Source organism: Oenanthe melanoleuca, chromosome 3 (genome assembly GCF_029582105.1).
Source record: "Oenanthe melanoleuca isolate GR-GAL-2019-014 chromosome 3, OMel1.0, whole genome shotgun sequence".
Lineage (NCBI taxonomy): Eukaryota > Metazoa > Chordata > Aves > Passeriformes > Muscicapidae > Oenanthe > Oenanthe melanoleuca.
Window position 1 is genome coordinate 20614705 of NC_079336.1, and position 24386 is coordinate 20639090.

Sequence of the window (24386 nt, forward strand, 5' to 3'; positions counted from 1 at the left end):
GTACTTGTTGAAAAGAACAGACATAATAATATAGCTATGAATGTCTCTATTAAAATGAAGGCTTTTATTTTCCTCCCCACCTTCATCCTATCTCTATACCTTGTTTTTGCAGGAATCGAATTGTCACAATTGCATAAGGAAGCTCTTAGGATGATGAAATGGATAAAAAATATAGCCACCAATATTTGCCTGTAACAATTATATCTTTAAACTCCTTGTGAGAAGCACTCAGTGCAAATTTAAAAAAACAAGTTTGAAATGTAGACATCAATTTCTAATGTGTTAAATGAGTTCCTGGGAGATATCCAGAAAGGAAGTTGCTAATTGAGTTCTGAATACTTTGTTCTTTTCAGTATTAATTAACCAAAAATTTGGAGACATAAATTTGAAAGACTAATTTAATGTATGCTCAACACTTCAGATGAATATCAGGATTTTCAGTACATACAAGAATGCAACAGCTGCTATTAGGAAAAGGCAGCTTATTATCATGCTGTAGAAAAGTATATGCTCAAAATCGATATACATTTAGGCCATGTTTCAAAGGTTACTGGAATGTAAAAGAATAAAAGACATCTTCTATAACTACAGTTTTAGTCAATATTGCAATGTTAGCTTCCATTTAGGGAAAAAAATCCCTGTGCTACACTTATAAATATTGTGCAAAGGGAAAAATACTAGGTATTCAAAAATCCAAGTTCAAATTTTAGGTTTTCTTTTAAGATTTAAACCACTTTAAACAGTCTAATACTTCTAGAAATGTAATTGAACTCATAATGTTTCCTATGGTTTCATTGAATTTAGTATAGATCATTGAATATAGTACAAAGGCAGTGATGCTATCCACATAGAATTCATTAATTTTGTGTCAGAAAGTGGAATGAAAATAAAGATAATTGGCATGGGAAACAGATTTATTCATGCAATGTGAATATTTAGAATAGAAAGTGAAATCATTTTTCTTATTACCTTAACAATATCTCCCTCATGCAGCTGAAAGCTCCTGGCTCTAAGATGGATCCCTTTTCCAGCCTCAGTTTCAATTTTATAGATACATTCATGGTTGTTATCATAATTAGATGGGAAATTTGGAGACAACAATGTTCCTTCGTTTCCAGAGACAGTTGCTCCACATTCAGCTAAAGAAAATAGACACATTAAAACAAAAGAAGTGAATTATCCAATTCAAGAAAATATGAGTCATTCACAATAATATTTAGACTCTATAAAAAGTATATTTCTATCAGGTCTCATCTGTAGGACCAACTGCTAGGAACCCTAAAAAGTTGCCATCTCCTGCACTTCACTGGGTCTGTTTATTATGTGCACTTATGTGCTTTTACCTCCAATTTATCCCCTGCTCCTCCCCATCAGACTAACCAATAATGCAGGTTAGCCTAGATACCATTGAAAAATTGAATGCTTATTGAAATATAGTTATTGTGGTAACATTTCAAGTAAACATAATATTGGCTTATTCATCTTTAAAAATAACTATTTAAAAAGCAGACAATAAGCTGCCAAAAAAAAAAAAAACAACAAAGGAACCCCAACAATCTGGTACATTCAAAGATGTTTTTCTCTACCTGGAAGAAAAAAATACCAAACAAAAACCCAACAAAACAAACCAACATTTATTGGCATCAGTCAGTGCCAAGGAGACCCTTTCCTTTCTGGGCAAAGAGTAGCTGAGTCTTTTTCACAGTCATCCATACTAAGCAGCTACTGACACTTCCATTAGACATTTCTTGTTGTAGCTCCCCAGTAAAGAAAATAGTAAAGAGTAGGATGGGTGGTATGTTCCACACCATGAAATAATTCCAGTTAGAATTCTGAATAAAGACTAACAAAATTATTCCAAATATGCAACATAAATTCCATCACACAGAGTAAAACATCCAAACAGACAGCAAATAATATTGGTGTACTGTTCAAATAGATAGTAAAACCACTTAAAAATGACCTAAAAACACCTTATAAAATCCCACAGTAACATTAACATACCAACTATTAATCTTCAGCTTCTTTTTAGGTGCATGAGATTGATATTGATTGATAGCTCATTTTTCAGTCTAGGGATAATATATATATATATATATATATATATATATATATTTTATTTTTTTTTTTATCTAAACAGCATTAGACTTCAGTTTTGTAAAAAAATAACAGCTAAAATAATAATAATGTGTAGATGTGAAACAACAGATACTCCCTATCAAAAAATGATAGGCTTAGGAAAAAATCTGTAAAATCTGTTTAATAGATTTTTAGGGTTCTTAGGATGTTGAAACATTTATTTGAGGAAGTGGGGGTGGAATACAGTTTTAGGTAAAACTCAATATAGTTTAAAAATATGTGTAAAGAAAATTTTGAAAATACACCGTAAATATGGACCAGCAAATATATAAAAAAATGATTGATTTCAACATATTCAAGAAAAAAATGTATTATTTATATTTGCAAATAGGCAGTCTAAACATTTTTTTTTAATATTTCTGAGGCTTCACAGATATAAAATTTATGTCCCTCTTGCTTTTGAAATGAATAAAATGAATGGGTTTTTTACTTCCTCCCTACAATAAATCTGAAGAAAGAAAGGGAGTAAGAAGGAGGAGAGAAGCAGGGATGGATAGAGAGAAGGGGGAAGGAGGAAGTAAGAATGAAAAGGGAAAGGAAGGGGGAATGAGACAGTTGCAATCTTACATGGAGTCTTATTTCTACTCTGCATTTGGGATCTCCTTAGGCAAAATGAAAAAGGAAATCACCAATAAACTGGCTCAGAATCTTTATCTAGCATGTTAAGTTAGAGTTCATTTGCTATTTTAAAGTACAGCTTCATATTCTCCTCTTCCTTAGCTTCAGTTTTGAGCTACATTATATTTAATAGGCAGAAGGATGTTGGGGAGTAAGAACCCTTGCTACCAAACTTCAGACTTTCTTCTTTGGGGAATGTAGGATGCACAAGGTATTTCTTACTTGTTTAAAGTCACCTTACATTGTCTAAATGTTTCAAAGAACTGTGGTACACTGAGAAAGTAGATTTTTATTTCGATACTTTGTTAAAGCATGTCAGGTATGTAACATCTATTACATATGGCTAAATGTACATGTCTTTCTGTACCTTGTACATGCCTTTCTATTGGTGTATCCATGTGTAGCTATTTTTGTCTTGGATTTTAGGAAGTAGGTGGAACTGATTAACTTTATAAAATATAATTCAAAGCAATGCTAATATTAATGCCACATTAATGTAAAACTTTATAACACTGGTACTCTACACAAGCCTCCTGCAAACAAGTGTTTGCCTAGGTAAAGCTGCATACAAAAAAAACAATGGTCCCTTAGGCTGCATCAGTATTTTACTATATAACTCCTTTAAAGATCTAGAAATACACAAATACAATGTTGAAGATATTAATGCAATATTATACATTTTGTTTCAGTGAGTGAATTTAAACCACTAAGATATATGTAGTTATAGAGAAAGTGTACAATGAGCTTTCCAAAATCTAGAATTTGATATTATTATTATTATAATAAGAACATAAGATTAAGATAAGATAAGAACATAAGATATAAGAATATAAGATTGTTATAATAAGAACATGAACATATTTCTTGCTCCAATAAGTCCATGTTCCACGATCCAAAGCCACAGTAATTTTAAATCTGTGAATAAAAGTACTGACATATAAGATCAGGGATAATGAGGATTAGAAACTAAAGTTAAAATACTGCTACTCTTCTAAAGTAGTAGCTCTTTCTGCAAGAAGCAGATGTATTCTAACATGAGCAATTATTTACTAAACTTCAATTACATGGTAAAGTTCTCTGAACTCAAGTTGGCACACATATACCTTCAATCCATGCTATAAAACCATATTCTGTTTTTCAGGGTATGTTATCCCTTCTCAAATCCCTTGCAAATATCTGACAGCTGTGCATCAGGCCCCATCATTGCCTTCGTTATCATGACAAAGGCTTGCTCATGTCATCTGGCCAGTCAAATTTCCTACCTCTTCTTGTGTCAGTCAGCAAATCACTAACACAGACCCCAGAAAGAGGCTTCTGAAGGAAATTACGCCCTTCTTTGGAACCTCCCTTCCTCAATTTATACAAAGCCTGTCACAGCTCAAGTTAGCGTTTTCTAGCTATATTTTGCTAATCTTAGGATATCAAGTCCATGTTTAATTAGCTCCCCCAAAGTCATGTCCTGGAGATTTAGGTAACTTTTTTCAAAGAAATGGTGTTCTCATCCATGGAAAATTTTCTTTTTTCTTGAGACTATTGGAGGTTCTAAGCGTGCTAATGACTGAAATCTCTGCCACTTGTGACAAATGCCCAGATTTACAGTGGACCTTATGCCCTAAGGACTTCAATTAAGCATTTTTTCTAACTGTTCCTGCACATTGCAGTCTAGAACTGCATGACCACATTTCCCATAATTATGAACTAGAAACTCAAAAGAACTGCCATGAAATGCAATACTGAGTCTGGCCTTGGCAGCAGGAAAAGCTTAAGCAATCAAAGGCATGTCTCCCCTTCAAGGACCTAATATTTTACTTATTGGTATGGGGAAAGTAATGTTTTTTCTTTAAAAATATTTACACTAGATGATACTGCTGCTACTTTTGATATCATAATTAGCACATGCAGACAGAATGTATGACATCTAAATTCAATTCACTTTGACTCTGGGAAGTTGAACGTGCATCTCCTATGACTTCTGCCTCACACAGAGAGATTTGAAAATCAGTCACAGTGAACAAATGTTGACTAACCTCTTTAGCACAGAGAGTAAGGCATTAAGTATGGGAGAAGGAATACTTCTTTGAAGAAGCTCATATATTAAACAGTTGGGAAATAAAATTCTGAAATAACACATGAATCAACATTCACTGTTATCTTGTGAGCACTAGACTGGAAAAATAGATTTCGTTTAGTTCCATTTCTTCACCTCCAATTAATCTTTAAATCCCTAAGCAAAATGAAACAAGAGCCTTTGGCCACATTGACACAATGATTCTGCTAGCATGCATCAGATATTCTTTAAGATTCTTTTACAGAAGCAAAACAAATCAAGCCACATTTCTTATATTCTTAGTGAGAGATCAAGCCACGGCAGTTTTGTGTTAAGAAGGGATATGGCTTGTCCACCTATGGTAACTGAAAAGTAAAGCACTGCCAGTCTTAAAAGATGTCATGCAACTTTAGCTGTCTAGTACATGTGTTCTATGAGTAACTACTGATTTTAGTATCTCAAGCAGAAAAATACTATCATATTATCTTGAAAGAGCTCTTTAGTTCTTGATTGCAGAGGCCACTTCCTTATTTTAGTGCCTTCCAGATACCTGTTCAGTTCCAGAAACCTGCTTTCATCTTGACAACATGTACTGCCTTCCCAGCTCAGAAAGATAAAAAAGATTTCTTATTCCCCCACATGAGAAAAAAACATCTTCTAAGTCAATATAATTTCATCTATTAACAACAATTCTCTGAGTATTACCCATATGCACCCTTTTAAAAAATAAATTAAAAAAAAAATAAAATATCTGTATCAGTATCTACAAGTCTTAAATTATGTCAACATTGACAGGTATGGAATTTGCCAGGAAAAATAATCTTTACTGATATTAAAGTAATTACTGTTGTTATATTTGTCTCCATATTTTGATCTACAACCTTGTGTTGGAAATATCAGGGTGAATTTAGGTGAACAGGTAAATTATAACATACCCATTAAACATTATCTATGTAAACATTATTTTCAGGACTAGCTCCTCAAGCTGTAGCCTTTAAAGAAAACGAATATATATCATAATGTTCTTTGTCTGCTTATGTGATATGCTTGCCTTAGTATAATGTAGGTACAATTTAAGAACTTAAAATCTGCATGTGATATAATACTTTAAAAATGCTATAAAAAGATGTAGCACTGACATACATATGATGTAACAGAGATCCCTTCTCTATGTTGCATGTCTCCTTTTCCTTTGTTTCTGTATCAATCTATTTCACTTTTCAAGATACAAAATACATTGATTCAAAGTTCTAGGTTTTTTACCATCAATATGGTCTGTGATGCCCAAACCTACTCTATAGAGTAAACAACTTAAGATCCAGTTCTCACTTCATTTATTTATTCATTCAATTTAGTCATGTATTTCAAATATATCCTGTGATCAAAAAAAAAGTGTAATCCAAGATATTTTTAACAGAGAATATGTAAAAAGTATGTTAAGAGGAAAAAAAAAAAAAGAACAGAAAAAATAAATTGAAAAACTTATTGAGCCAGAAAACCATGAAAACAAAAGAAAGTAGAGAAGATAACTTGTAAGGGGCCATAAGAAATGACAAAAAGCTTCTATTTGCAAGGGTAGGAGAGACTTCTCCTTTCTCTAGGAAGTATATATGGAGTTGTTTCAAATTGTACAGAAATGTTTTGAGTCTGAGCAGGAGGAAAGGAAAAGGAAAAGGAAAAGGAAAAGGAAAAGGAAAAGGAAAAGGAAAAGGAAAAGGAAAAGGAAAAGGAAAAGGAAAAGGAAAAGGAAAAGGAAAAGGAAAAGGAAAAGGAAAAGGAAAAGGAAAAGGAAAAGGAAAAGGAAAAGGAAAAGGAAAAAGGAAAGGAAAAGGAAAAAAAGGAAAAGTTCTTGGAGAAATAATTGAAATAGCACCTACTGTGACCTGACAAGATCTATAAAATCAAGAGGGTGTTTTCATATTAAAACACATCTAATTCACTTGTTACATAGCTTAAACTAGCATGTAGCAAACAAAATTTGTTCTGTAAATATCAGCTGCTTACATGGATCCAATTTAGGTCCTTCACTTCCCAAATCTGCCAAACTATGGAAGTCTGCCAAAAGACAACATTCAAAAAACAGAATTCAAAAGAATGTGTCCTTGAACACATCTTGTTTATAAAGAAAAATAAATGATATGGTACTCCCTCTATGTTTCAAAAGTTGGAAAGAAGCTAAAAGCATATTCATTTAACTCTGTCTTATAACTTTTAAATCTTGTATGCTTTTTAAAGTTAGTTTTATTTACTTATTACAAAATCAAAAGTATCCACCTTTGAATTCAAAAGGTATACTCATACTAACCGTATGTTACCTGCTTCCACATGTAAAAGATTTTAGAGGAGGAACCATATGCTTTAATTTAATTTTCCAAATTGTCTGTTATAACCTTGGTAAGAACTACAGCAGACTGCAAAATGCTGCTTTATCAAACTGTTGTTTTATTCCCCTTCAGAGAGAGTAATGTCTGGAACAGATTCTTGACCCAATTCTTTGTTCTTCTGCTTAATAAAGTCACTTAAATTCTATCTAAATAAGTAACTTTTTTCTTTCTTTCATTGTCTTACTTGAAATCAGATAAAAGGAAACTGCAGAGGGTAGATCTTTTGAAGATCATCAAACATTTCCTGAATATGAGCACAAACAATAAAATATACAAAATTCAGGGATTTTTGAATTGCTTTGAAATATAGTTCATGTAAAATGTAACAATAACTTTGTTTAATAGAAAAGTTTACATTATTATTTTTTCTTCCATACATCTTGCTAAAAGGTTTGACAGGATTTTAAGCAGATTTTTAAAGCAGAGATCAAATAAAAGTCGTATGTTGTCAGTTTAAAGGCTTCTCTGACACAAAGCACTCTACTGTGTGCAGAATATCTTTGCTGTATTTACAAAATTGTGCAGCAATTCAGGAAGCATGAAAAGAAGCTGAGTTCTGATATTCTTTATGTTTCTGTTGGACAATATTGTTATCTGGTAGGATAACATTAATAATAATAATAACAACATTAATAAAAGAGCAAAGGAGATCATGGATAAAGCATCCTATGTTCTGCCATCACATCATAGCAAAAAACTTAGTGCTCCCCCACAGCCAGTGAGGGGTCTGTAAAGCTGAGCATATGACTTCTGCAGGGCAGACACAATACATGACTGGACTTAAGCATGAATTCATGTACAAACTCTAATACAGTGCTAGGGGTTGAAGCTTCCTGTTAACTGGAACACTGCATCAAACTGAGGTGCACGGGAGTTTCCACAGCAACTCGCTGCACAGTGTCTGAGTCTGTATTTTCAGCAGTCCTCCTTCTCCAATTCTGCAGCCTGCCCTACATGTGAGGGTGCACCTGTAACTTTTCATCTACACAGTGCCAGATGGCTGCAGCATTACCTTCACTCTGGTTTCACAAGTGCTATTGCTCTCACTTGGCACTCCTGAATTCAGAAACATTGTTATGCTGGGTTTCTCCTAAAAGTGATTGCCATCGATTTTTAAATCACACTGCTCTCATCCCACTTCTCATTCTTTTGGCTTGAAATTTTAGCCTGTAACTCTACACAAAGATAGTATTCACTCAAGATCTGGTAGTATTTAGTCTGTAACTTCATACTTGAATAGAACCTTGTAGATAACGAGCACTTAATAATTATTTTAATGCTCAATAAATATTGCACAGTAAAATGAATGCACAAATATGTCACGTTAAATACTATATATAATACAGCACCCACACATGATCCATTTGGTGTAAACAGTATCATAAGCTACCAGTGAGGATCTTGAGAAGGTCTGCATGAAAAATATAACCGTATCAGGGAGAAAGCAAGAAAATATTGGCTTTTTTCTCACTGCTGTTATCTTTATTATTGTCATCACTACCTTTATTGAAGAGAATTTTCTGTCTGAGGATTATTTCCTTCCTCTTACCAGTTGATGCCTGAGGAGTTTTTTCTCTGTTCTTCTCTTTGTTTGCTTCTCTAAGATAGATTTCAAGTGAAGTTAGGTCATTGGCTGTAGACTGCACTACTAAAGCATGTTCATGTCAGCCTCTCTAAATATTCTTTAAGCAACACCCATATGATGGTGCTGATGTTAGAATGCTCAGTGAAAACCCTACTGAAATGCTTTGCTGAAAAAAAACCTCTTATCCTGTTGGGGTTTTTTTGGGTTTTTTTTGTACCATTCGAATGTGCAGAATAATGAAGCAGGAAAGGAAGGCCTAAACAGCAGACAAATCCTTTCTGTGGTTTGCTTAATTAGTTCTCAGTCCATATGCCACTGAAAAAAGGCACTACTCACATTCTCAAAACAAATCCTGCGATGTTAATTGGCCTCAGGGGATTATTGACACAAAACAAGGTATGGGCATTTTTTTGTATTTAAATTCTTTTGAGATTTTTGTCTACTCTCTCTAGTATCATCTGATAATAAGCTTTGGGCATAACATCCCCACATTATTTTTCTTAGCAGGGAACAATACATAGCAGACATAGACTTAAACTGTAGAAAGAAGGCAAAAGGGTGACTTGAGGCAATCATTATTCCTTCTAACTATAGGTGACTAATATTTCATACCAGGCCTCAGATAAAGGTAATTGAGGTCTCATGCAAGTCATTCCTCATTCTGAAAATAAAATCAGAGTGCCCATGGTGTACAACTGAAATCTGTAGGGATTCCTGAATATTAAAGTTTCAATTTTCAGATGGAGACAAATCAAATCTATATTTTTTACACGGCACCACATTTTAAAGTTTCAGACACAGTAAGACTCCAAGACTAACTCAAGCAAATCTTCAATGTTCAGTCAAAAAACTGAAAGAAGTGATTAAGTAACCCAACCTTTTGATTGCATTTATAAAAAGCTATGTTTTAAGACAAAAGGTTATTTATTGCAGAAGCACAATCAATCTCAAAAGGCACAGTTACAGATATTAAAGTTTATGCTTTTATTTTAGAGTCTCAAGTAGAAGCAGAAGCTGTTTGTGGAGGTTCTAGTGGGGCCGATGTTGCTGTGGCAGCTCTTATATTTCTCTTGGGTGTTGACGGTGAACAAAAGCAAAAGCAGAAAAGGCAGAAAAGGCAAAAAAGGTAAACGGCAGTGGCAATAAGCAGATGGCTAAAAGCAAATAGCTAAAAGCAAAACCAAAAGCAAATGGCAAGAGGAAGTGGCAAGAAGCACTCTTATATAGGATTTTCCCAACAAGCTAAGACACAAACTCAGACCACCACTTCTTAACCTATTAGAATTCTAGTTTCTTGTGTGAGTAGCTTAATATACTTCAATCAATCCAAAGGCTTTAATTCAATCCTGCACTCTGATTTCTCTCTGCAAGAATTCAGAGAGACCCCTGACTCACTGATTCCACCAGCTATTCACACTAACAGGGCTCCCACTTGTTTCAATCTCACTGAAAATTAACTCAATGCTACAACATGACAGAGTATATTAATTACAATTGATGACTTTGCAATGAATACCAACTAAACTATTAAAAAGAAAAAGCTTATTAAATAGTGTCAGCATTTTATTATAGCACCCTACCAATTATTCAAAGTAGCCTTTAATATAACAACTGAATATGATAAATTAATGTGGTATTAATGTGAATACCAGTGAGCAATACCTTGGTGAAGATTTAACTAAAATATTGTATTAATGCACTATTAAAAGTCAAGTGCCATATAAAATTTAATAAAGGATCAACACCACTTAAAAATGAAATGAAAATATATAGGAGTGCTTTCCTTTCAGCTTTACCATCAAATTTTTTTATAATTTGATTTGGGAATTCTATACAGCTGAAATTACTTATGTATGAAATGAAATAATGTTAAAAAATAATGTTAAAAAATAATGTTAAAAAATAATGTTAAATAATGTTAAAACCCAAACCAAACAAAAAGACACAGCATTTGAAAATAAGTTTATTCTTTGATACATTGTGTTTGAAGTCTGTTCAATCCTTACCATGAAAGGCTAGTTTGAACTGAATATAGTGTACACTGTGTTGTGCACAAATAATATTTTCATTATATGCCATACACAAGTAAAATTACACAGATTCTTAAAGAGATGAGCAGGGAAAGATAGACAAGCAGACAGAAACAGCTTGCAAACCAAATAATATAATTGTTGAGACAATCACATAAAAAGAGTTGAAGAACAAATATTTCTTTCCTCTTATGAGAGACTGGAATATTAAGGGTTAATAACTCAAAACATTTATTTGCAAAAGCAGCAGGGTTGAGGCCAGGTTTGTGTCCCCCCAAATGAAGGGGAGGAGGAGGTGTTTCTTGACTGGCTACACTATGCTAAGAAACATTTAAAAATGTTATAAATGTCATAAACTATCAAAAACCCATAAAGTACTTGTAGGGCCTTTCCTCAACCTCAATGAATCAAGACCACAACCATCACTCTAAGCAATGGACATCTAAGTAGCAATAGTCTCATTGGTGTATCCTCAGGCAGTAATATCTTTTCTCTCCACCATCTACTTTTAACCTTTCTTTCCCTTTTTTCTTTTCCTTATATATTTTCTTAAATTATGTTTTTTATATTTCCATAGATAATAAGAACAGTGGCTGCATACCTTCTCTCCATTGAACCAACGTGTTCCAAAATAAACCAGCCACATACACAGACACATAGTGATAGAATAGATTAGACTAGACTAGACTAGACTAGACTAGACTAGACTAGAATAGAATAGAATAGAATAGAATAGAATAGAATAGAATAGAATAGAATAGAATAGAATAGAATAGAATAGAATAGAATAGAAAATAGAATTTAGTGTCCTTTCACTCTAATATTGTGAATTCTTGTTGTTTCTTTCACACACCCTCCAGAGTCAAACTCCCTTCCACTAAACTCACTGGCTGGACCAGAGCATTATGTAATTGCAACATCAGGCAGGATCCTTTGGATGTGATGGAGTGATCTGTGTGGTCCAAAGCTCTTTTCTGGCATGACCTGAACTTATTGAAAGGTTTTCTGTGCGAGAAAGTCAACCTGGAGAGGCTTGTGAGAAGGACATTGACTCTCAATGGGTTACTGAAGTGTGTAACTACCAAGAGCAAGTCAAATGGTGACTGTGCTTTTTCTGAAATTATAACGATATTTTTTCCCCTCAGTATCACCTGGGTACATGAGACCTGCTGGAAGGTTTTCTGGTGTAACCTAGGCCTTTTCAAAGGATTTCCCTGGAAGAAAGCCAAGCCAATTCTCAGGGTTAATGGGGAGAAAAACATTAAACCTCTGCACATTAGTGACAGATTTGAGAGGAATGAACATCCAAGAGGAGTCAAATGTGACTCGTCCTCTCCTGATGAAATTGAAGTCCTGAAAAGAGAAGGCACCTATATCTGATCTCCACTCCAGTTTTTATGCCTTGCCTTCAATAATCAGTCAACAGAGTATCTTTGTCAAATGGGAAGGAAAGAATGAAATGTCTCCTCTCTTTCAGAATTTCATCAGTGTATCACAGTGCACCATGTAAAGGAATACCAAAGCTAAAAAGCTCACTCCTCACCTTTTTAGAGGATTACTAAGGAGATAATTTAAGTGTATATCAGATGCATGTAGACACTGTGGTTCTAAATTCCCTCATCTGCCTGAGCCCCTATTTCTTGGCCACCTATCTCTCGAAATTTCCATACTCACAGGTAACTTTGGTTTTTTTCTGCTTTTGCACATACCCTACTCCTTACTAAGTCTGAGAAGTCACAGGTTACCATATAGATTTTTTTTTTCCTGTACAGAGAAGATGAATTTAAGGACCCTGTCTTTGAATGCTGTATTTTGGCATAGCTGGCAGATTTGGGAAGTGAGGAATCTAAATTGGATCCATGTAAGGAGCTGATATTTACCAAACAAATTTTGTTTACTACGTGCTAGTTTAAGCTATGTAACAAGTGATTTAGAAGTGTTTTAATATGAAAACACCCTCTTAATTTTATAAATCTTATCAGAATACAGTAGGTGCTATTTGAATTATTTCTCCAATAGTCTTTCTCTCTCTCTTTTCTCTGTTTTCTTTCTTTCTTTCTTTCTCTTTCTCTTTTCTTTCCCTTTCTCTTTTCTTTCTCTCTCTTTCTTTCTCTCTTTTTCTTTCTCTCTCTCTTTTTCTTTCTCTCTCTCTTTTTCTTTCTCTCTCTCTCTTTTTCTTTCTCTCTTTTTCTTTCTCTCTCTCTCTTTCTCTCTCTCTTTTTCTCTCTCTCTTTTTCTTTCTCTCTCTCTCTCTTTCTCTTTATTTCTCTCTTTCTTTCTCTCTTTTTCTTTTCTTTTTCTTTTCCCCTCAGACTTAAAACAATTGCGTATAAGTTGAAACAACTCCTTTATATCCTTCCTAGAAGACAGAAAATTCTCTCCCACCCTTGCAAATGGAAGCTTTCTGTAATTTTTATGACCTCTAATAAACTAGAGGTTCTTTTGGTTTTTTTGAACTTTTTTTTTTTTTTTTTTCATTTTGTCTTCATAGTCTTCTGGTTCACCAGTTTGTTTGGTTTTTTTAGGAATACCTCTCTTAACCTATGGGTTTTTCAATTAATTTTATAAGAGTAACACAACTCTAATACAGAGTATTAGAAAGCTCCTGAACAGTTTGACTTAAAGCAAACTCTAAAGTAAGAAAAGTATTATTAAAAGCATAGTCTTGGTTTGTTAGATGAGATTTAGAAAATCTGCCTTCATAACAGATTTCCTGAAAATAACATGTTGATCCTGTTTAAAAGGTTAGTGATGACAATATGATAACATCACAAATCTGAATGTGACAGTCTCCTTTAGGTGGACACTAGCCTCCGAATCAGGGACTTCAATAAGAAGTTGTTCCACCTCATTTCTGGACACCACTATTCACTAGGCTTCTGAGATTCACAAAGTTTTGTGGATAGCAGAGGTGCGTGACTGCCTTGAAGCTTTACTCTTGGATCTGTACTCTAGGGGGATTGCTCACTAAAATCTGGAGTTTGTCCTCAGGAAAAAGTAGTCAACTGTGAAATGCAAATAAAATCATAATAGAACAGTGTAATTGTAGGTAGAGGAAAAAAGAGTTTTTGCTGGAAAGAAAAAGTGGTAAGAATATGCATCCACACTCAGTTTTGTCTTCACAGCAATGAAATAAGTATAAAGGTATATATTTTAAAGGTATATACAACATTTGCAACTTTGAAAAGCAAATGGCATAAATATATGTAGAAGTAGTGTCAGCATAATTACTAACAAAATGCATGTTTTTGATTTTTTTTTTCCTCGAAAATACTCGAATAATAATTAAAGCAATAATAACAACAAAATAACAAACAATAACACTGGATAAATGAAGGGGATAAAAGCTGTTCCCTGGTTGCAAATCTCAACTAGACAAAAGATAATCAGGAGAAACTTGTCTGTACTCCAGTAGGTTTTTTTTCACCCACACACACAATATAAACCCAGTAATTTTAAATTATAAGTAAATTATCCAGAAGTAGATCGGGAAAATTAAACCATCACACATAGTCAAACATACCAATTACAGCAGCATACCAGATGATAAGGTTAGCCTCCTTACAGGTCACAAGTTATTTCAGAACAGTTAAAACCCGGATATTTACATCAATACTCTCAAAACAAAAGATATGGGCTAGTGACATTTATTTTCAAGATATTATGCATGCTTATCTTCCAAATAGCCCTGTGTCAGTATTGCTAGAAAGATATTTTTCTCTTGACATTGTCTATAGACATGTGCTCATTACCCAATTTTGTGCTTCATGCAAAATGAAAAAGTATCAGAGTGCCCCTTAATGTCACATTCCTCCCAGTGAATTTTGAGAAGAGGGTAAAAAAGAACACTGTGAACATTGAGACAACATATCTCAAAGAGCAGCTATATGCAGATAGCCAGACTGTTTTTCTTTCAAATTGCTGTCTATGCCCTTTATGCTGTGGGAAACTGCAGAAAAGCCTAACTAGCACATGTGCTGCAGTGACTCACCAGCTCAGTAAAAATCTTGTGATAGTTTTTCCAAATGCAGTTACCATGTCTGGAAAGAAGGGAAGCACTACTCTTGTGTGGAAAAAAGTAGAGTGCCTCATCTGCACTTATCAGCTGCTAGGACAATTGTCAGGGACACCATCATTGTTATTTGAGTGTTTTGAGGAAGCCCTTAGAGGAAATGAGATTTTTTTCTTTTTATGGACGACCTCACTATGTTCTTATAATCAATTTAAGAATGAAAAATTCTCTGTGAGGAGATGGGCAGTCCCAGTGTTCTCACATGTGGTATATAGAGGTGGAAGGACAGAATATTCTTGAAAAGCCACATCATGTCAATGCAAACAGAAAATTCACTAGACAGGAAGGAGATTTGCTTCTACAGGAAAAGCACCCCTTTAAAGAAGGAAAAAAAAAGAAAAAGTTTAGTCTTCTGCAATGGGGGAAATCCTTGGGTAATTATAATATGTGTTCTTTAAATTGTGCAAATGGAGTCAGCCCTAAGGGTGTGGTTCTTCTGCACACTTTTAACAGTAAAGCTCTTCCTCAAATAGTGGAAAGTAGGTGGCTGTAGGCACAAACAGCTTTCTAGTCAAGGGACAGATCCAACTGGAGAACACATTCAAAAACAGAGTGACAACTCAAAGGGAAACTCTAGCTAGACTCTTCAAAACTCTGGGGCCAAGTGGAATAATGCAGAAAAAAACCTGAAGTGCATAGCTGAGCTACACAAAATCATTCTCATTGAAAAGACAAACAAGTGAATGGTTGACACAAGGAAATAAGATTTACAAGTCCACTTGTTTATGAATATGAATCTGATTTTGCAGGTAGACTTGGTGGTGCATTTTGTTGTAAAAATGAGGGTTCTTATTGCAGAAGAGGGCTTGCTGCTTTATTCTGAGAGCCAACCAGCTTCAGATTGCTAATCAGATAAAGAAATCCAGGGGCAGGCCATCTAGCTGCATAGCATGGAGAGAAGGCCACTGAAAGTTATGATAATGTTGTTCATGCAGGACTCAAAGTCTTAAATTAAGAATGGCAACGTAATGATGTTGGGCTAACTAGACCTCCAAAGCTCTGCTTTTCCTTTACCTGGAAAATAACTCTTCAAAGAAGATGAAAGGGTGGAAAGGCACAAATAGTTCTCTGATCAGGAAAATTGCACAGCATGCTTGAGATAACCATAGAGGAAGGACTTGAAATTATTTACTTGGATGGAGAAGTGCAAGACCTGGAAACTGTTTGGTTTGTTGTTTTTTTCAACAACAGATGAAACTGAATACAACTTCTTTGATACCAACCAGCATGTACTCATGTGAAAGTTTAGTTTATAATTTAAATACAATTAAATTTGAAGAGCTTTCATCCTGATTATGATTAAAAGAATCACAAAAGACTGTATTAGCCTGTGCCATAGAAGAATGCAAAAATCCTTGTTGTTGTATATATATCATGAGTGAGAGTTTGATCACTGTAGAAATGACAATTAGGAAGTAATAATCAAGAGGCTACTGAACCCAGTAATGTACTTATGAATTTGCCAGAGAATTGAATAGATTTAATTCTGAATGGAGATTCCAAATCCAGCGGATTTCAGGACAAGCCATTGCTTTTCACTCTTCTGAGAAAGAATACATCTTTGTGTGAACTCCTTTTCAGGGTAAGAGGATATCTTCATCCCTAATGTTTTAGGTGCCATGGCAACAAGAAAAGGGACTACTGTAAACCCTCTTAGTGTTAAGAAAAAAATCACTTATGAAAGCAGCTATGAAGGACACTGAGTATGTCTTTCCCCCTCAGTTTCACTCAGCTGCCTAGCAAAGTTTCTGTCCTTGCATTTGTGTTAGTTGTACTATATATATCTTTAGCTTGCTACACTACAAGAGATGAAATGAAGACATAGGTTGAGTTAAAAGAGTTATTTAGATTATCTTATTTTAGAGAAGTGCCACTTGTATTTGTATATTTTTTAAAAGATTTTACTAATCAGTTCGAAAGTGGATTTAGTGACCTAAGTGTCTCAGGGACAGTCAACAATTTTTTCAAAACTAAACATAAGAACAAAAAGGAAATGGTGGGCTCTCTGTAAATAAATTCCACTTCAATATGAATAACAGATATAACATATATACTTAAGATTAGATGTGTAACACTTAATTATTCTTGGGAGAATATACAGGCATATCTGTGTCTGGCCCAGTCACAGCTAATTCAATGGCTGATACTTCATTAAGCTAATTATTGATATTTAATCTTTGCAGCTTTTCAATGTGCCATTCACAATATCAGGATAACTAAATGAGCATTTTCAAGACATTGGGTATGAATCTCTTATTACTATAGATATTGTAGGACTTTCTAAAAGTTAACAAAATTTACAAAAACATGCATCATACAGAATGTCTCTTCAGCACAAGATAATATTTCTGCAAATGACTAAGATTTTATGATATCTAAAATAAACTAAACATGTTTGAGTGGAACATAAAAAAGCCCCCTAGAAAGAGAGAAACCCCCCAAAATAAACAAACAAATGAACAAACAAACAATCCAAATCAAGCAAATATCCCAGGGGTGAAAAACAGTCTAAGATTTAAATCTATATTTTTCAAATAAATGCAAACTCCATATTATTTTCGTTTCATAGAATAAGTATAGTATTCATAGTATTTCGTCATAGAATAAGTAACCCCATTAAAAAAAATTAAATTGAGATACTTTATGTTTTTCTATGTATCTTGCGTGCATATACAATGTAGGTGACTTTTTCAGATATAGAGATCTATCTTTTTAAAATAAAAGAAAGAAGCTGAAGCTGAGTTTCTCCCTTCATAAAATAAAATCTTATTTAAAACAAGAATCCTCTTAAAGAAATCCATTTAGAGGTCTATGGAAGTATTTGATTTTCATAAGCATTATGTCAATAGTAGCTGATGAGATTCACTTGACATGGTGGACATTAAACCACCTCACAAATACAGCAACTGCACAAATTTCATAAAATACAGTCTCAGAGCTTTTCCAAGAAAAGAACTGCTCACTCAATTTGAGTTCATAGTTACTGATGTTTAATAACAGCACACTAGTTTTAAAAAATAAAGTTTAAAAACACTCTGATGCAGTTTATAAACTGTAAAAATCCCAAAAGTTTAGAATTACAAGAATAACAATATAATAAGAAAAATCTGACCCTTAAAACCAGCTGAAGGGGCTCTAAAGTAGGGTATTTTCACCTTAAAGCTCTAAACATTTTTTCTCTACCCCAAAAAACAAAGTACGAAATTTATAACTTAACTTTGCCAAACATAAACTTTAATAATTACTTTTACATTTTATCTCACGTAACATTTTGATCTTATTTGCTGGCATAATTCTAATTATTCCTCTGTATTTTTTTGTTCTCTAGATAAAAGAGACATGCATTACTTATATCTTGCACTGTCTTTAAAGATTTTACAGCTTGGGAATCAACTGTTTTAACCCAAGCACTTTGTTCCCTGTCCAGTACTCTGACACATGCCATGTGCTATTAACGATTTGATGAATGAAATGAAAGCATGTGACCACCTACCCACACACCTTGGCAGAGGTGCACTCCATACACGCCGACCACCTCCCAGGCAGGTGAGTTTGTTAGCACCTTCCAGGCGATATCCAGGGAAACAAGAAAAAACCAAGGAATCTCCAACACCAAAATGAAAACCAATTCGCCTGCTGAAGGCAGGAACACCAGGATCGTCACATGGCTCCAGATCATACTCTGCAGACAATAAAGCATAATGTATTATTATCTGGACAAGTGGTCCACATGGAAAAAAGCACTTACCAAATTGCTTGCATTGTGTGAGCATGGAACAGCTGGAAAACATGTATTTCAGAGTTGTGTTCTCTACTAAAACCCAGTACTGTTTCTGTAAGTCTATTATGCCTATATATACAGTAATTATATATCTAATGTGTCCTACCCACACTACATCTATTTTCTTAATTTCAAGAGCTGTAATCAGCTTGTGCTGTAAGTGGTTTACTATAATTTTGTTTAATTACTTCCTTTGTATATAATTCTAGTTTCTTTTCATCTGAACTCCCAAACAGCTTTAGAAGTAAGACTTACTGTTGAAAGAAATCATTATGTAATGAAGAAAATCTAATTTAAAAATCAAACAAAAGGTTAGGTGAATGGAAGACATATGAACACTTTTTCAAAGAGTCTGCCTTTATAACTACACATTAGGAATAATTCAGGAGGAGTCAGAATAGACTAATGGGGAAAAAAAATCTGGGTTGTGACATAGAAAACAAATCAAATTCAGAAAATTTATGAGCCACCCATTTCCTCATCTCCAAAAAATATGCTGTGGAAGTATCACTTTTGTTTATCCCATTTTCTTATATAATGTTTTTTCTTAGATATTCACTACCACCTGCTCTGAGAAAAGAACAACTTAACATCGAATGGAAAAGATTTGATTTTATATTCTTCAGAATATGATCCAAAAGACACAAGTGATCCCTTCTGGCAACAGATAAGAAAAAAATGTTTTCTAGAACATTGACCTTGGAAGTCAGCAGAAAGTAGAGTCAAATCTACTTATTTAGAGGAAGAGACTCCATTTAGTCAGGGAAGAAACTAAACCAGAGTTTCTGACTGAGTCTTTAAACAACTGACATATGGAATAAAATAAATCCTTCCCTTTAGTAAGAGTCTTGTGGGAAAGTTCTGAATATTAGAAGCAATCTATAAACTACATCAGTCTCTGCTGGAAAATGTTGTAAGTTTAGAAAATATATGATCTACTACCTTTGCTTAGTATTGCAGAGTCTAAGCTGGACATGGAAATTCCCTGTAGTTTACCTTTAGGCACATGGCAATTTTCATGACAAATATCAATGTCTGATGACATTCAAAACAGGTGTTCTCACTAAATGCTTCTTACTAAGAAGAAATATATCCTGATTGTGTGAAAGTACAAAACCAGAATCACCTATTTGTTTCATAAAGTTAATGTACCTCATAATATTTCTCAAAATGTGCATTTAAGATAAATGATGGCATATACTGGCTTTGTATGTTGCAGCAGTAGTACCTAGGACATAAACCTTCAATTGTGTTCCAAAAGTTCTGTGATCCATATCTTTTGTTGCTGCACAGTTTTTCATGGGCATGTGCATTTCAACTAGCACTTGATTCATTTATATGTGTCATGGGATAAGTGGAAGCTTCAGACAAGCCCTGCCTTAGCCTCAGAACTCAGCAGCATCTTTAATTTAAGGACTTACTCTGGTTCACAAGTTCTAATGATGGCAAATCAGGTCTATTTATGAATATAATTATTTATTATACAGACAGAAATAAGAGACCAAAGATCCTAATCAGAATTACTACACAGTATGAAACTAAAGAACTACTAGTAGATCACAGCCTAGCATAAAACAGTGCACTATTTCAAGGTATGGATAGTTAAAGCTACCAAAATGAAGACTATTGTAATTTACCACCAAAGTGACAATATTGTACACAGATTTTTTTCACTTAGCCACTAGGGAGTAATGGTAAAATAAGTGTCCCTACTCATTGGAGAAACTCCACACATTTCCAGGATCATGTATAGAGGATTTATGCTCTTTGAAAGTTTTGTGTGGCTTTTCTAGTTTGTAAGTGAGGTGTCTGTCAGTAAGAAATCCAGCTTTATTTTCCAGATCTGACTTCAAAAGTAAGACGTTTATTGGCAGTTGGGATATGCCAGACCACTGACCATTTTGGCTATGGCCAAAATAACTCACTAGAAGACAGCTCATCCTGTTTGAGTTATCTGACCAGCTAACAAACAACAGATGAGCTCTTGTTGGGGAGTGAGTTGCCCTGCTACAATAATTCTATCATAGGAATGGAAATAGGCAAAGAAAATAATTGAGAAATGTATATTAGATGTCATCTAGTGTTGGGAGACTGTAAATAAGAAGCAGTAACAAATGTTTCATGCATCCTAAAGAGATAATTTGCAGAAATACATCAATAGCTAATAGGTGTTTTATTTTATCTTTATATACACATTTTCTATTTCAAAATCAGTCTTTAATTTAGAGTCCTTTGTGAATCTGAGTTAGCATACCATTGCTTTTTTAAAGTTTCTATACTTTACAAGTTAGTTCCTTTCTTCTGAAGCAGTACCTTCTATCTTTATAATTTTTTCCACTTAATTTTCCTCCAGACTTCTTTTTCAACAATTTTAATGTTTCTGTGAGAACAGGGAAAAATTAAAACAGTTGAATCACCAACATTCTTCTCAACTCTCTTGGCCATCATTTTAAACCCTAAACAGTTTTCTATAATAGAGACTACATGATTTCAATTAACTAATTAACTTCTTTTTTTTCTTCTTTTTTTTTTTTAACTTTATGGTGTTTCATAATGTTTCTGTTATGAGCAAGTGGAACAGTTTCAAGATACTTAGCAGAATGGAATTCATTACCTGAAAATGTTATGTTGAAACCCTCATAGGAAATTGAAAAATCAGATATAAATCGAAGCTGTGCAGTAAAATTTCCAAAGAGGCCAGCTTTAATTGTAGGGGGTAAGACAGAGCCAGTTAACCTGGCTACTGGTTCTGTGAAGCTCCCATCTTCAGTGATGAGCAAATAGTCATGAGAGCTCTCAAGGTGAAAAGTATGAAAAACCAGCTGTACACCTATAAAAGAATTAAAAAGGGAGGAAAGACAAGCATTTAATAGCAGGTTTTTCTATTCCTTCATACGTACGTGACACAGAAATAAATTCTTATGTTACATGGAAACATTTTGAGAAAAAGTTAGAATCAAACCTGAAATTCTGAAAATAAAGTTTGCAGAAAGCACATGAGCTCAACCGAATAATATGTGCAATGTAGATACTTATTTAGCTCACTTTAAATCAATAGTTCCCATAACAGAATTGATGGCATTCAGTGCTACTTTTATACAGCACTCCAAAAATTCAAATTTGTATTATTTAGGTGTTATTCAGGTTCCTATATGTCTCTTTTACTTATAATATTTACCTTGATATCATTATTAACTAGGAGATGCACTTTACTTGGCTGAAATATTTGTATTTGTGTTTTATTTTTGCATTTCCTCCAACACAATTCTGGTTTAATTCTAAGCTTCAGGGAAGTTTCCAAATACAAGGACAAAGCATACTCCAGTTTTATGTACAGTCTCACATAAATAAAAAGTTCTTATTTTCTGGGACTGATCATTTACCTGACATCATGACTGCTTTTTCATTTGCCAACTTCTAATCCAGTACTGAATTAAATTTTTGACTTACCATTGAGTTTTCAAATAGAATAAATTTTCAAATAGAATAAATATGATAAATTTATAAATTTATTGTGGGGAATAACATTCTTCTTAGCACAGTTCCACATATATTTTACATTAAAAATGTCTTATGATATTTTAAGAAAAAAAAGTCTTAAAGAAGATTTTTAAAAGTAGAAATTTCCCATATACTTCTCAGTAAATTTTTATTATGTTTTGATTTAATGGTGGGTAACATATTATTAGCACTCTCCAGGCTTTCCTCCTTAGGTTGTTTTACACATTCCCCTAGTGGATAAGAGAACAAGATCAGCTATGCATTCAAATATTACTCTACTGTATATGTAACATAAAGATATATATAAGTTTTTTTGCTCTAATGGTTTAAGTTGGAAATCTAAGGTTACCAATACACAGAACAAACCTGTTCCTTTATGCTTAATAATAGTGAAGCATACTTTCAAGTTAAATTTAAAACTATTTAACTGTTAGTAGCTACTATTTCCCCATATTTTACCACTTCTACTCTTTCCCATTTTTCTGAGACTAAAACACATTGCCTCTGGCAACTGTTAAAAAAATTCTTCCTTTGAAAAAAAACCACAAACTGGAAATAGAACCTTTTAAGATATTTAGTTTGGGAAGTTAAACTTCTTCCTCAAAGGAATGCAGAAAGTGCTGGTTTAACTCATGAAGGACATCTTCTTTTTTCTTTTTTCTATGTATGTCTGATATTTTTTTCCATACAGACATTATATATATGCAAAATATATTAGATACTTACCCTTGCCATGGGACACTTCAATAGTCCAAGTGCAGTTTAAAGAGTTTGGGTAGAAATCAGGAAAACCTGGAGAAAGGACAGTCCCACTCTTCCCATGAATATATCCACCACATAAAGCTTAAGAAGAGGAAAAAAAAAGTCATTCAAAAAACCTATCTTGTAAAAGAATTTGAGAGAAAGAGAGAGAGAGCATTTTTTAACTACACTTAAAATTAAAATTAGAGTCAAGGACTAAAATAAGAAGTTAATTAATCCAAAGCCACAACATTCATTTTGACAACAATTTGTTTTCTTCTAAAATAATCCTTGAAGAGGACTTTATTGTTCATCTATAGCCTCTCCTGTTAGTAAGCAGAATACAAAATAAGTATTTTTTTTATTGCAAGTATAGATTCCTATTGCAGTAGTATGTAAGAAATAAGCGGTTTTAGGATGTTTTTTTTTTGGTGAAGTAACTCAAAAAGTATCTTGCTGCTATTTTTCTTCCATTAAATATTTTGAAAGGCAACTGCATTTTTAACAAACAAAAATACTTATATAAAAAAATACATTTTTAATGTGATTTTTAAGTGATTTTGATGCTTACTGCAACAGTCAGGGGAAAAAAAAAAACAAACAAAAAAAATCCAAAAACAAACAAACAAACAAACAAACAAAAAACACCAAAAAAAAGAGTGAAATTTCTTTTTTTCCAAGGATTTAGATTTGTCCCATCATAAGTAATTTATTTGGATTTGAATATTTTGGAAGACATGAAAACTATGCTGGAAAACATTTTATGCATACTTGAATTTGCTAAACTAGGCTGTTCAAATTTGCACAGCAAATTAATTAAAGTTTAAGATTTGCATGCTGAATTGCTCACAGATCTTATAAATACAGCATGACTGTTCTTTTCACTCATCTCTTGCTGTCTAGTTTTTATGCTGTTGATTTTTTTTTTAATTTTAATATACTAAATAATTAAACAGTAAAGCAACAAAACATTAATATGCTTTTAGTCTTCTTCCTCACATAGAGTGATACTTTGCCTCTAACTAGATGGAAAATATAAATGACAAAATATTCAAAAATCCTGCTGTACCTTTATGTAGATTTGTGTATATATACACATACACTTGGTTTCTAGCTTAAGTTCCTTTTTATTCTTTTGTTATTAGACTAAGGTTTTTTTAAAGTTATTAATGTTTTTTAGATTTTTGCAATTTATATATAAGTAAGTAGAAGGAAAGGAAATGCTTCCAGCCTGGTTTTACCTGAATTGAGTTATTCCTATCTATGTAAGTATGAATTATAACACATTTGACTAAACCCACAGTAAATATACTGTTGATAACAATACTGAATCATAAAAAACACCATTGCAGACATCAAGTTTATAGCGTCATAAATGAACAATAATAAATTCATTCAAAAATCCTTATATAATTCTGTAAACATCACAGAAGGAAGAAAAATATTTGTGTGACATTACTTAAAGCAGATATTACATATTTCAAAATC

The 24386-nt window shown here is 33.4% G+C and overlaps 1 protein-coding gene across 1 annotated transcript in view; it reads right to left on the minus strand.

Moving 5' to 3' along the window:
- CSMD1 (CUB and Sushi multiple domains 1) overlaps positions 1-24386 on the minus strand; it is a 1037656-nt gene that overhangs the window by 207785 nt on the left and 805485 nt on the right. The window contains exons 19-22 of the mRNA XM_056488498.1: positions 22884-23000; positions 21271-21486; positions 18369-18557; positions 970-1139 (exon numbers count right to left, since the gene is read on the minus strand). Coding sequence (XP_056344473.1) covers positions 970-1139; positions 18369-18557; positions 21271-21486; positions 22884-23000 — 692 coding nt within the window. The remainder of the gene's footprint in view (positions 1-969; positions 1140-18368; positions 18558-21270; positions 21487-22883; positions 23001-24386) is intronic.